Source organism: Pezoporus wallicus, unplaced genomic scaffold, assembly GCF_028554395.1.
Source record: "Pezoporus wallicus isolate ANWC-B61680 ecotype Strahan unplaced genomic scaffold, APGP_CSIRO_Pwel_v1 scaffold_7392, whole genome shotgun sequence".
Taxonomy (NCBI): Eukaryota; Metazoa; Chordata; class Aves; order Psittaciformes; family Psittacidae; genus Pezoporus; species Pezoporus wallicus.
The window spans coordinates 3,010,058-3,024,851 of NW_026639923.1; the positions used below are offsets into that span (position 1 = coordinate 3,010,058).

The 14,794-nt window shown below is 39.6% G+C and overlaps 1 protein-coding gene across 2 annotated transcripts in view; it reads left to right on the top strand.

The window, feature by feature from the left end:
• Positions 1 to 14,794, top strand: part of PRKAR1B (protein kinase cAMP-dependent type I regulatory subunit beta) — a 101,264-nt gene that overhangs the window by 49,056 nt on the left and 37,414 nt on the right. For both annotated transcript variants that reach the window (XM_057416799.1, XM_057416800.1), the window contains exons 5-6: positions 11,622 to 11,683; positions 12,406 to 12,452. In XM_057416799.1, coding sequence (XP_057272782.1) covers positions 11,622 to 11,683; positions 12,406 to 12,452 — 109 coding nt within the window. The remainder of the gene's footprint in view (positions 1 to 11,621; positions 11,684 to 12,405; positions 12,453 to 14,794) is intronic.

Genomic DNA, 14,794 nt, shown 5'->3' on the forward strand with positions numbered 1-14,794 from the left:
ATTAGTGGTGTGAGGTTGGAAATAGCAGGTGGTGTTGCCAGTATTGCTGTGTGTCTTCAAGGTGGCTTTGACGTACATCTTCCTGGTAAGTGAAGTCTGAGAAAGAAAAGTATTGAGAAAGATGGAACAAAGTAATATAACTACATCTAAATTTATTTACGTAGTTATGAAGAAAGCGTGCCCTTAGGCCTGTGTTCGTACATCTATAGATTTGAACAGCTCTTCATGCTTACAAAGGCTTCCTTTCCTTCAAACCCCTGCAAATAGAGATCAATGAAGAAAAAGTGCATGTACCATCTGATCTAATTGACCTCTGTTTTCGTCTTCTTTGAATTAGTGGAGCTGTAAAAAAATGAAGTTGCTTAATTGTGAAAGTTTGCTAAAAAGCGCCTGCAAAAGAAGTATTTATTGTCTCGGGAAATTTTATCTCCAGTTCATTTTATTGTAAAAGATTCTATCTCAGAAATGCTGTGAATCAGAGATGAAGGGGAGTAATGATGAACTTAAGGAAAACATAAGGAAAATGTGTGGGTGTATGAGTTTGCACATGTCTGTAAGCTATAATAGATATGCAAATAGAAAAGCGAGTGCTTGTGGACATGTGGTTTTGTGTCAGCTTTGAATTTTATTCATCATCTCTTTAACACTAGATTTACACACTTTTAAAAACCCATTCTGACTCATTCTAGAGAACCTTTATCAGCTGTTTTATAATGATTTCATTTACTGATCCAATTATAAACGAAATTGAATCCTATCCATTAACACAGGTTAAAGTGTTTTTATTATGTGCAGCTGTTTGATATCTCCAGGTGTGGGAGCACACAACAAGGATGGAAATTAATTAAGCAAGATGTGGGAGATGGTTGCAGCCGTATGTTATGTGCTTGTCAGCCAGAGGAGATGCATGTCAAACACTGCCTGATTAGTTGCAGCATGCGTTCCTCTGCCTCGCAGCCGGCATGCCGCTGAGTGACTTGGGAGCCTCAGTTCTGCAGGGCCTTGGCTTCAGTCTCTAATCACTTCCGAGCTTTCCCAGTGGCACTGCATATTGATACGCACATTATCAATTGCACACAATTACCTTAGGAGCTTCCTGATGTACAAAACTATTTTGCATCAACATGATTAAAAAACCCCTCTAAATGTGCTTATATTGAGCACCTTGTAAGTCTTTAGCATCGTCTTATTCTTTAGCACTGGAATCTAGCGTTCTTGCAGTATCCTGGCCTTTCTGCTAATGGCAAGGGCAACCAGGGATATAAGGGAAAAGATTTTAACCTCATACCTGATAATTCTTATCTATTTTTGTGCTGATATAGTTGTCAGGCACAGGTGCTCTCTTGTGGCACTCAAGCCTTTCTTCTAGGTGCAGGAGCTGTAGTCATAAAAATAGCATGTAGGAGCAGTAAGTATATGGTTTGAAGGAGCAATCATAATTATCAAATGCACTTAATTTTCCCCTATTTATAGAAAACTGTTAGAAGCGATTCTTGCACAGAGGAAAAAAAAGAAGTAAACTTGAAGGAAAATAATGAAAATGAATGAAAATTGTGTTCATGTCCAAGTTCAATGACCACCACAGTTTGCTTGTAAATACGTTCTGAGTAGAAAAATTGGGTGAATTATTAGAATAAAACTTTTTCTGACAACAGCTTTCTGATCATAGGGATGTAAAAAGCCAGAAACTTACTTAATTTCATTTTTATGAAAGAATGTCCTCTGTCTGAATGTCGGAACAAAAAATGTATTACTGGAGCTATTTCACTGCACAATGTGAACAGTAATGCAAGGTACATGGCATGGTTTAGTTCATATTTACTTATGTACATATGAAATACAATTTACTATATTTCATTATTTAAAATCATAGAATCATAGAATAATTAGGGTTGGAAAGGACCTTAATAATGTCCTATATCTCTATATAGGAATATCCCTAGGGATATATATCCTATGTCCATATGGTGAGGGACATCTCCATCATATACCCTGAGAGATTGCATAATAGTGCATTTATAACTGCACCCTCCCAGGAGTTCTTTAAATCTCAGCGTATATTATTATATTTTCAAAGAACTTCACCTGTAGTAATCATGAAAGTGGGACAGGGTGACCAGTGATCTATATCAGTGCCAGGCACCAAGGACCTGATTACTAAAGTGAGTAGTATGAGTAGTGCATAGTGACTCTCTAGCTTCATTGGGATAGTCCAGAAGAGGGAGCTTGAAATTAAAGAGTGAAGAGATTTGAAAGTACCAGAAGGAATAAATTGTTCAAATATAGGAACTTGGTTATAGTCACCCTTTATCACTGGTGGAATTTGCTTCATATTAATAACAACAGAGTTTTGGGATCATAATTATTCTTGGGGTGTTGTGTTTCTGTCCCACCCGAAGCAATTTTCTTTTGGCTATAGAGTTACAATACTTATTTTTTTCAGCATGGCATTTGCCTTCGCTTTTCCATAATGGACTTTTCCATAACGTTTGAGCAAATGAGAAGTAATTGTGTGGAAAATTTAAATAGTATATAGTCATCTGTGACTGGGCCATCGTTCTCTTCAGTCAGCATAAAATACACCAACCTCATTTCGGTGATGCCCGGGATGAATTTGGCTCACTTTGTCTGAAGTACATAGTTTGTCATTGTCTAAGTGTTTCCCTGAGTCACTTCTACGATGCCAATTCATACCTATAATGACTTTGACTTCATTACAGTGCCCTTCTAATAATACAGTGCTTCTAATAATAATATATTTGGAGCTTTCTCAAAGTAAAAGCTTCAGTAGAGTATGCTTGCAGCAATGCTTTATTCTTATAGTATATAACCTCCATAAATGTCTCTATTGAATTAGAGTCCAGTACCTGCTGGCTAAGGAAAATGTTCCTAATCACTATACTTACTGGAAAAGTAAGTAAACCAGAAAGAAGTCTCTGCAGTCTAATATGTGTGTTTCTCTGTGTGTGTGTGTATATATATATTTGTACATCATAACTAAGTAGGAAGTGTATCTTATTGACCCAAGTTTCTGGGTTTTTGGTTTCTGTTGTTGTTGCTGTTGTTTGCTTGGTTTTGTTCTTTTTCTTGTTTGATTTCCTTTTGGCATTTAATTTTCCCCCCATTTTGAATCTTAGTTCCAGCCTGGCAGTCTAGAGGATGCTCACACACAGGAAACAAACAAATATGATGAAGTTCAACTAGAATATCGTTTTCAACAATGCCTTATTTTGCTTATAACCTTTTACTAAGAAACTTAATTTTGAAGTCATTTCATAGTGAAAAGTAGATCCTCTGAAAATATCACAGTGGGACATTTAGATGTTTTGAAACTTTTAAAATGTTTTAAATGGAAATGACATCAGCCATTTTCCACAGGAATATTCAGTTTCAACAGACTGCTATTTTCCCCCCAGAAAACGTTACCCAATTTCTAATCAAGGCCTCCTGATAATGCGCAGACTGTGCTTATGAGCGGTGGTTATTAGTGATACGAAGTTGGGACAGAGTCCCGTTGCAGTTTTTCATGCAGAAGCCCACAGATATTCCAACATCAGTGCACAGAGAGCATATTTTCCATGCATTATGCATGGGATTTCCTCCAGCTGGCCTCCTGACTCACACTCCCCTGCCTCCCCCGTGTCTGCGGCTGAGCACAGCACCGACCACCTCATCTCTCCCACTGGGACAAGCTTGGTCCCAAACCCTGCGCTCCCAGCAGGTGGAAGGGACTGCCAGACATCCCTATTTCTACCTCCTGCTTAAAGCGAGTCTGGTTAGGGTTGGCTGCTTTAACCAAGAGCTTTGCCCAGTTAAGTTTGGAAACAGTCCCCTTCCCTGGGCCCCTCTACAGGGCTTGGCCACCCTCATAGTGAGTTTTTTCTTTCTCTTTATATCAGGTGGTAATTTCCTCTGTTCCCATTTGTGTCTGTTGCCTTGTGTCCTTCTGCTGTGCATCTCTAAGAAAAGTCTGGCTCTGTCTTCCCTACACCCTCCCATTAAGCACTTGCGGTCAGCAATAAGATCTCCCCAGTTGTCTTTTTGTAAGAGAATAAACAGTTCTCCCACCTTCTCTTTATCTGCTGTATGCTCCAGGCCCTGGACCATTTTGGTGGCCACTGCGGACTTGCTCCAGTTTATTGGTGTCTTTTTTGTATGACGGAGCCCCAAACTGGACAGGATACTCTAAGCTGTTTTACAATGGCTAAACAGAGGGAAATAATTCCTTCAACCTGTTGGCTACACTCCTTTTGGTACAGCCCAGCATGCTGTTGTCCTTGAACTGCAAACTGTGAAAACCTGTGAAACTGGTCTGCTGTGAAAGGCTTTGGAAAGCTGTCCTGTGTTCAGCTGGGTCTGCTAGAAGTGGTACTGTGTGGCTGCAACCTGGCATTAGACACAATGTGGTATGTGGCTTAACATGCTCATTGTGTAAGGTTCTTGATCTCCCAGCATCTATCACATGCCTTGCCACAGGGCTTCTTATGCAAACAGGTTGGTGGGTCTGGAACTGGGACTAGCTGAAGGAAGCATGGTCTTCCCTCAACATTGTGAAAGGTTAGGTAGAGATGATAGTACATTGCATTTCCACACTTGGACAAGCATGGTACAACCACGGTCTTGGCAGCATGGCTTCAGTGACATGATGCTTCTGTGGGGTAAACAGAACAAAAGGAGGCCAAGACAACAGCAGTGGGGGATAGAGTGTGGGATTAGACCTTGTAATTCTTGATGCAAAAGGCTTAGCCCCTTTCTTATCTCTTACTGCAGTAGGGAATGGCAGATGGTTTTCCAGATGAAGATCCCTGCAGAAACTCTTTCATGGACATGTAAATGCATCAAGTTTGTAAAATGAATTGATGCTCTGCTTTATAAAGTTGCATTCAGTTCATTCGACGCAATAATTAATAATATAAAAGGACTTTATAGGACAGTAAAAACGGAAATACCTCACAGAAATAGAAGATGACAGTATTTGATTTCTTTCTGTTTCACATGTCTGTTAGTTAGTGAACTTGTGACTTAATAAATATTATGGAATTAGACATGGGCTTTAATGTTAACCTGTCTTTTACAATGTCTTCCCACGTCTGATTTCAAACACTTTTATGGTCATTATAATAAAATTAATGCATGTTTTAATTGTCATAGTAACAAAACATTGCTCGTTATAATGAAGTAATTAAATATTCCCAGTTGCTAATAGCTTTGTATGTTTCTATAATTCATTTGTTGGTGACTTAACAGGAAAACAAATTAACAGGAGTAGGTGGGTAATGTTTTTGTTAAGGCTTCATTACTGACTCTATTAGGTACATGCCTGTGACACCACATACTTGATTATAGCAGTTTTAAGCTCGGGCCTGTTCATTTTAAATACCTTTGTAAAGGAATCTTGTTTTACCTGGGTGCATTGTTTTTTTTTCTCAGTAGTCAGTAAATAATAATAATAGTTTCTGGGTGGTTTCAGTATTGTACATCAGCAAGGACATGCAGCATTCCTAGGAACAGACAGTATGGATTGAAACCTTATACTTACACATGGCATCGACTATTGCATTTTGTTCAGTGGTCAAGTATTGAATTTATTCCTTCATTACACAGAAGGTTTAAATTTTGTGCTGTTAATCCTTACAGGGCAGGAGAAGTTAGAATGATTGCTAGAAAGTTGTTATCTTTTCAGGAAATGAATCATAAGAAGCTCTTAGACACAGACAAGAAGAGAACCCCCAACTTTAGAATTCTTAAAATAATACCCAGATAATAAGAGCTACAGTAAAGAAAGGTGGAGTTACTGTTAATTGTGTTTACTAAACTTTAAAGGTATGTAAGTAGGAAAGGTTTAAAATGGTGGAATCCTCCTGCTAGGGCAGCCTCAATCTGAGAAAATGTGTGTCTTCTGTTGAATTATGCCAGAGCAGCTACATATCTTTTAAAGCTGTCCTCAATAATACAGGCTTTGCTTTGTTTTGCTAGAGAGATAGCAAAGGAAGAAATAGCTCTGTGTAGCACACACACTGAAGGCTTTCTGAGTCTGCCTGCACAATGACATTGTTCTGATTGAACTCTTGACAAATTATAACCTGCAGGTATAATGAGGATTTTCCATTTTTGCCTAACACATATACATTTTGTCTCTTCCATTTTTCCTTTCCTGCAATGCATTCAGCAGAGCGAGGGCTGGAAAGAAATCTGATTGTGAAACTGATAAATTGTCTTACATAGTTTCCCTATTTTGGCCATTGCCATGGTCTGGTTCTGAAAGTGCTTGGAATCCTCCTTCTCTCGTTTTGTTTTAACAAGCTCATTCTCGGTTGCCCATTGCCAGTGCTGTGTTACCTACAGTGCACATTATTTTTCTGCCTATCTTGTATTCTGTGTCGACTGTAAGCAGGTGTAAAACCAGGTGAGGTGATTTATTTTTATCACTCCTTCTCGTGAGAAAGAGAACCCCTTGGCCCTGGCCTCTCTACTGGCTTCCTCCTAGCACAGGCATTTGCATCTTGGCAGAAGGGGTCTATAAAATGCTACTGAATTAAATCAGCAAAGTGTTTCATCATGTTTATTTTGCAATCACTATGATTGACTCTTTGCTGGTCTAAATGGCTGCAGTCTCATTTGTTCCAGTGGAGTTTTCTTTGCATGAAAAAGGAATTGGCTCAACCCAGAGAGGTGGTCAGAATTATGATGGATGACAGGCAACCGCAGATCAGCCCCTGTGATTTCAGGTCTGATCGCAGTTGTCTGCAGTTCTGCTGTAACACTCATGGAAGACACTTTATGTGTTAAAACTTGCTTCAAGCCTTTGATATCTTTGACCTTTTAAAAAACCTCTCTTTTAAATTTTGATATTCCCTAAGAAGACAGATGGTATTTTTTGATTGAATTGATAGAGATTTCATGTCTAAACACATTTCTTAGTTTCATTTTGTTGGACTAGTTCACTGCTCTCTGTATGTTCTATGCCGCTTAATCTTTTATTCTAATTTGGTTTTGAATGATACTATCAAAAGGTTACAAAGAATTAAATATGCAGAAATCCCCTTGGAAAACATTAGTAATGTTCTGCTAGTGTTTCCCTTTGGATCCAGATTCAGGTATCTACAGTCCCACGTACAGCTACACTTCCAAGTCAGAAATTGCCCCCGATACCTTCTGATTGGAGTGTTTGACTCCAAGTAGCCTGAGTAGCTGGATAAGGTAGGGAAGCTGTGAAAAAATTGCAAAGCCTCTAAAGTTTTGGCTCTGGAGAGGGTGAGAAAGAGCCCTCCAAGTACTGATGCAGTGCCTACCACATGCTAGGTGCAGTGCATATGTCTTGGTTACAGTCTTATGAAACCACAGATGAAGTACCAGAACTGGTGTGCTGTTTTCTTCTTCCATTACCTGAGGAAGTCATCTAGAAACAGGGCAAATGGTGCATTTTCAACAAAATAAAGAAAACTCTGAGCACTTCCCATTTACAGCACAATCATAAAGCCCCTGTCAAAACCCCGAACCATTCCCATACCAATTCAGCACACAGCATTGCTGGAATGGTCAGTGTCAGTAGTGAAATAGCTGGTGCAGGGACAGGAAACAGAGGCTGCTGTGTTCTTGGTGCTGCAGCTCGGACAGAAGATGAAGTCATGGTAGTTCAACATTTGGTGAAGACTTAACTACTGGTTTTCTGGCTTTCTGTTTATGCTGGAATAAAACCTTGGGGGGAAAAAAAAAGTTTGAAAGAAATTTTGGTTGTTAGGAATGTGTATGTGTGTGTTTGGCCCTAATTATTTATCAAAACCTTCAAACCCAAGAAATAGAACTGCCTGCTTTTGCAGAGCTGTAGGAGAACATGGCTACAGTCTTTCCTTGGTGGTGGGCTACAGTCTTTCCTTGGTGGTGAGATGGTTGCAGCAGTGTATTTGTAAGGGCTTATTTTTACTGTAATGGTCAGAGAATGATTTTGAATGTCTTACAAACAGGCACATGGCATAGGAAAAAAACAACCGGACATGTTTTTTACCTTGGCCGTATTGTTTCTGCCTTTAGCAAGTGCCACTTCTTAGCTTATTCAGTATTTAAAGCTTGTTCTCTCTACATAGCGCAGACCTAAGAGACATGGCTGAGACTGAATATGGAGCATCAGATATTTATTGGGGAGGTGAAAAATACATCTGGTTATTGTGGTTTCAGATTTGGGCTTGGGTCAGGAACAAATTTCCTAAATTTTCAAAGTATTTTGGTATACTGATCTTTGTGACATTCTTGTGCTTATTTCAGATGCTGAGGATAAATGCAGTAAGAAAAAATTCTGGATTTTATACTTAGTCTGAATGAAGTCAAAAGCCAGATTTCATACAGGGATATCAAGCATTTGGCACTTTAGGAGATGATATTTCTAGAAGGGTGGTTTTCTTTGGTGGTATTCTGAATGTCCCAGTTCTTGGCTGCCAGACTTGTAGGTTGAGAAACTGCCTGCTGATCCATATCATCTGAGATCTGAGTCCATTTAGTGAATCTCAAATTGAGCATCCAAAAGCAGAAACATTCTGACTCATAATCACTGTGAGAGATCTTGGCCTAACCATGTCAATTAAGAACGGTAGATCCCTCATAGAAAAGAAACTTGACAGTGTGTTTCCAGTGACAGCCATGATATTATTGTTCACTTACATTATGGAATCATAGAATCAACCAGGTTGGAAAAGACCTTTAAGATCATCACGTCCAACCATTCCCCAGCACTGCCAAGGCCACCACTAACCCATGGCACTGAGCACCTTGTCTACACGATTTGTGAACACTTCAGGGACGGTGAGTCCAGCACTGCCCTGGGCAGCCTGTTCCAATGGCTGAGCACCCTTTGGGGAAGTAATTGTTCCTCATCTCCATGTAAACCTCCCCTGGTGCATCTTGAGGCCATTTCCTCTTGTCATGTCCCTTGTTCCTTGGGAACAGAGACCATTTATCAAAGATATGCCCTTGTTTCACTTTGGAGATGTAGATTAACATCACTGTGACTTCAGGTACCTTGTGTGTCTGTGTGTTCATATTTTAGACTAATGTTTGATGATATGTCCTTCAAAGGTCTCATTAAACTCTTGGTCTAATAACATTAAGACTGCTAAAGCACAACATACATGTTGTGCTAGAATATTTACACTAATATTCTGCTACCCTGCTACACAGCAGAATATCAGTGTAAAAGTGCTGTTGCAGCTAATAGACTTCAGCTTCAATGCACTGTCAGCTGGAAGTTGTAGTCTATGAAAGAGTCTTTTTTTGATAAAACTAAAAGATGTTGTAGAAGTGAAATGTGAACGTTTTGGAGAAGGGTGCAGTGCTATGCATAATTTATTGGGCAGTGTTTGTACAGTCAATTGTTGAGTTATAAATAAAATGCAGCCTTAGAACAAAGGTGAAAGGGTAAAACTGGGGGTAGTTATTTCCTCTGTATTTCTATTAAAATAAAAAAACAGAAAGAAAAGGTTTCCAAGTTTGTTCAGTGACATTTTGGTTTCGTTATTGATATTCACAGTGTTGTGCCTATTTTTGGATGTATCGCATTGAAGACTTTCTTCTCTGCCATGCAGAGTGCCTTTTCCTCCAAGAAAATCTTCTGCAGGCTGCAGGACTGTTCTTGAAGTTCAGTGAGCTGCCAAGGCACAGCCAAGGGGAAACCACAGGGAGGCAAATGAACCTCTGCATACTGAATTTCCAGGTCCAAGAGCTACTGAAGAACAAACAGCTTGACTTGTCTCATCGACATAAGGCCCTTTGGTGTCTTGTTCCAGTTCATCACCTACCATCATGGTAGCTTCCCCCATCCCACCTGAAGCTCAGCTCCCATTTCTTTTAGGTAGAGGGCACTGAGAGTTGGTACAGAGAGCAGCTCCACAGCCTGCACTGGACAAATGCTTCCTGCCAACAGAGAAATCCCTTGAACTGGAGGAATGTTGAACCCATTTAAGATCATTAAAAATGAGTTTAGTGGATTTAAGAATACAGTCTGTATACTCTTCAGAATAATTATATGTCTTTGCATTGGTGCTAAGAATAAGGTGAGAAAGAGGTTTCTTCTTAGAAAGACAGAAGCTCTGAGCAGGCTTTCTGTCCATGGTGGAGTTATTTCCTGAATGTGAGGATTAGCACAGGCGGGCCTGATGAAACAACATATATCATCTTATTATAGGTCACAGGCTAAGCATCCCTTGCAGGTACTGTGCAGGAGTGGGAAGTGCTTGGTTTGAAATCTCCTCGTTCTCCTACGAGTGGTGCTGATGCAAAGCTGCAATATTCAGCAGAATCATTCTGGTTGCTGAAGACGAAAGACATGACCAATTTGAACTTCAGAGTGAAACATTTCCTAGAACTGAGCCTGAATAAATTCTGGAACAGTTGAACAGGAAATAAGCTAATAATGGGATTTTGCAATATGCATTTCCCATATAAGGCATTGAAATGTAGCATGGGTTTGTTTGCTGATCATCTGGCTATTTTGATGTAAATTGGGCTTCGTGGTGGTTATGAGTACTTTGCTTCATTCTAGGCTGAAGTGTTTCACCTAGTTGCTGTCATTGGTGGTCCCTGGATGGACCGTTCCTACAACAGGTCAGGGAAGAGACTAGTTAACAATCCCTCCTTGCTGCCTTTTGTTTGTGTTGGGGAGCTATTTCCTTTAGCCCTTGAGAGTGATGCATAGGAAGGGGAAGAGAGGTGGGGAGCACCCGTCTCAGTGCTGTTCATGCTTCTGAAAATAAGTTCCCCCAAATCTGATGTGGGGAAAGGAAGCCCGGGCTCCACGGAGCCTGCTGTCTCCCTCAATAAACAAAGGACTGGATTTGGGCAGCGTGCCCAAAGTGTTGGTGCAGGGTGTGTTCCCGTCCTTACTGCTCTGGCCTTTTAAGGATATGTGACAGTATGCTGGAGACCACAGTAAGGTGTGTAATTCAGCAATGATTAATGAGCACAAGGCTCTTCTGCAGCTTCGGTGTTTCTGTAGCATTGGTCAGATTCCCTTCTCACAAGTAACTCACTAAGATTTTCAGAGTTTGGCCTCTTCTGCACTGCGAGTACAATCTCTTGCCAGCTCTTATGCTACATTAATTTAGAGCCATCTACCTTTCCAGAAGTGCTCTGTATTGTGCAACAGGTTTTCCTTGTAAATGCGAAGCCAGATGTTCAAAAGAGGAGAGCTCCCGTTTAGGCATCTAGCAATTACTGCTGTGACACATACCGATTGCAGCTGCAAACCTGAAATCTGTCTGCTTGGACAGTAAAATATTCAGGCTGGCTAGTTTGTGTAGTTCTATAAGAAGTAGCCTATATGCATATAATTCAGGAGTTGCTGGCTAGTTTGTGTAGTGCTATAAGAAGTGGCCTATATGCATATAATTCAGGAGTTCTTTCAAAATAGAATGCACTGAATCATGGTCTCGCTTAGTTTTAAACCACAGCTTGTGCCTAACTAGTTATTCTGATTTATTGCCAAGCAGGGGCTCATTTTCCAGTTGCAACTAACATTTCCCTTTTCTATTTCTGCAAAATCTGTTACTGAATGCTAAATGAAACAATGAAGGTCTACTGGCTAGATAAGAAGTACGTCTGATTTATTAATAAATGTTTCTTTTTTTTCCCAGTGACATATTTGATGCCATGTTCCCCGTCACACACATCGCAGGAGAAACAGTCATACAACAGGGTAATCCTTCCTCTCATTTCTTTCCTTATATGTTTGCTAAGGTTGTACAATTCACATCTCTCCATTTGACATTTCACCCTCTTTGCTTAATGGGAAGAATAACCATATTCTGAAAGCATCCAAGTGTGCAGCTATATCAGTAGTTCATGGATGCAGGTCTTTTGCTACATGTGCAGAGGTCTCCTACAAAACCACACTGGTAGGTCTCTGCTACAATTAAATGTAGAGAAATAGCACTTCAAATTAAAATGTTCATTCCTTAACTAAAGAAAGTCAGGAAATAAACCACAGCTCAGAATGAATAAGGGTGGCACAGGCTAGCTGACAGTAATTAGAAAATATTTTAGGGTTGTTGGGAATATTCAACACCTCATTTTGCTGTATAGTAGTTATCGCACTTGGCAACTTACCTGCATGCCTGCAGCATGTTGTGGAGGACTTCATTACCCTCAGGCTATATTAAAGCCTCTTGTGTGTTTACACTGAATGAAGTGTTGAATCAATCGAGAGAGATAAATTAATGCAATTGAAAGATACTAATAGGAAGAAATTGTAGTGATGTTTTTATACGTGAAGGTAAATAGGAAAGGATGTTTCTCTCTATAAGTAATCTGGTATACAAACCTGTGCAAATATGTGCAGGATTAAATGTGGAGACGGAAAATTATTGAATAGTTTAGCAGGCCTTCAGGAAACAATCACCTTCTGTATTCTGCTTCCAGGTGATGAAGGAGACAACTTCTATGTGATTGACCAAGGCGAGGTGGATGTAAGTGAACTCTTACAGTGTAGTATTTATTTTGAAGGTTCAGAATAAAATTGTATGCTTTGGAACACAGCTTGGTCTAGCTATGTGCTGTGGTTCTGTCTCCTTTCTTCTTGAAATAGATTTCACAGGATTGATTTCATTACTTTGCTTTTGTTAAGTCATTTGTGCATAATTTTATAATTGGCATGTTTTACATCCTAGCTTATTTGTCCATTCCAAGCAGGAAAATATGGTATCAAACCCAAGCAAATGACATCTTCAGAACCCTAACCACACCTGGAGGTGTGCAGTCTTTGGCAGAGAAGGCCACCATGCTGGAATGCACCCGAGGGTTCAGATCAACCATAAGGAAAATATTTTCTTTAATCAGTTAGCTTAGCTCATATGTTGTTTGTTTTTTTCCCAAATTGAGATACAGCCTCAGGCAGCGAGTTTCATCTTATAAACCTCCATTTGCTTTTAAAATTAGGTCCAAATATATGAACAATGCAGTATATTAATAAAGCAAGGATTATTGTAAGTGTAAAGTGATCTGTTAGACCACAAAATGTTTACAGGAGTATGCAGTGGTTTAATCAGCATGTCTTTGAAAAGAATCTTCTTTCAGAATCAGCCTCCCAAAAAATCTATTCGCCTCTTATCATTTTTATCCCATGTGAAACTCAGCCTTTTGCACTTTTGCTGCAAGTTCCTAATTTGACTGAATTTTCGGCACACATCTTAACGTATCCACAGGATAGGGCAGGCTTGTTTATTAGCAACATTGCTCTTCAAATGCCCAGATGAGTTTTGTTGGGCAAATTTAAAGAAGAAGGTAATTTATTTTAAATCTGGGCAGGAGGCATACAGTTACTTTATTTTTAGCAGTCTGTGTCAGGAGACCATCTAATTGGTATTGTTGGGAATTGAGAAACCTCACATGCTGCCTCTGCCTCTGGAAGTTGCTCCTCAGGAAATCCGTCTGACTCACTGTTCCTATCGGGCATACCTCTCAATAGCAAACATTGCCACATCCACAGGGCCAGAAAATAAAAGAGCAATATTTATAGAACAGTGCTAAAATTTAGTTTTTAAATAATTGGTTAGGGTCTGATACTGAGCTTAATGAGTTCACTGCCTTTGAATCAGACCCACAAACATACGTTGAAGTTACAGATTAATCCTCTTTAAAATTAGTTTGTACTCCCTCAAAACCTTTAGCAAAGCTTTCTTCATCATTTGGCTTCGGCATAGTGGGGGACTGGATGACATTAGAAAGCAGTCTGCAAAACACTTGTAATTAATTGCAAAAAATATAATCTTCCATATGCACATATTGCTCTTGCAAAGCAGTGACAAAATGCAGCAAATAAGTGTCTGTGGCCTCTTCAGCTTGGTTCTGCTTGTAAAACCATTGCGCAAGGTGGTCTGTGCATTTTCCGTAACTGGTGGTTGCCACTAACGGCCAAGGTGGTCATGGCTTGTCAAATGTTGAAAAGGACTTTTTTAGTTACTGTGCTTTCTGTCGGTAAGGTGGTATCATAGTTCTCTTCCCAGGTATACCATGGCATCTACTCAGAAACCCCTTTACTGCATCATGTTAGTTGTATTTCAGAGGTTCTTCATGGTTTTATGGGAAGTTGAAATCCTTTCTTAAATAATCTTGACCATAAATGGCCCAAGAAGAGACAGATAATTTTTACTGATGTTTTTTTTTTTAGTTCATGAAAGTCTTTTGCAGAATACTCTTCTATTTCCCAGAACAATTCAGGGATCTGTGAAGCTTCTGAGGTAGGATCTGGCATAAAATTTGAAAAACTAAATGGCCTCAGAGTCACTGCATTGCCATTCCATGTTGGCTCTTAAGCTGTGTAGATGTTTTTGAAAATACTATCCCAGACCAAGCAAAGCGCCAGTCCTCCTTTAAGCACATGAGCAATTCTGATGATTTCAGTGGGACTCACTTTTTTGCTAGGCAAAAAGCATAGTGCGCAGCTTTGTTTTAATTTATTAGAGTGGAAGACAGAAGGTTTTGGGTTTTTTGTATTCCAAGTAGTTTGCAGTCCTCCAGTCATTTATATATGATATAAGATACACAGTTTTTCTGCCTTGTCTTTAAGACTTACAACAGCAGATTTCCTAAGGAGTGAATGAAATAACAGGGTTTAGTTGAGTATTTTTCATAAGCATTCTCAATCCATGCTCCCCTAATTGCTAAAATCATCTTATAGCTGCTAGGACAGATTAAAATGGACAGATGTAAAATAACATCATCCTGACACTTCTCAAGCACACATATAGAGAGTTTTCTGACATGACAAATACATCCTAACAAGGCTTAAGAGATGTCATTCGGACTGAGC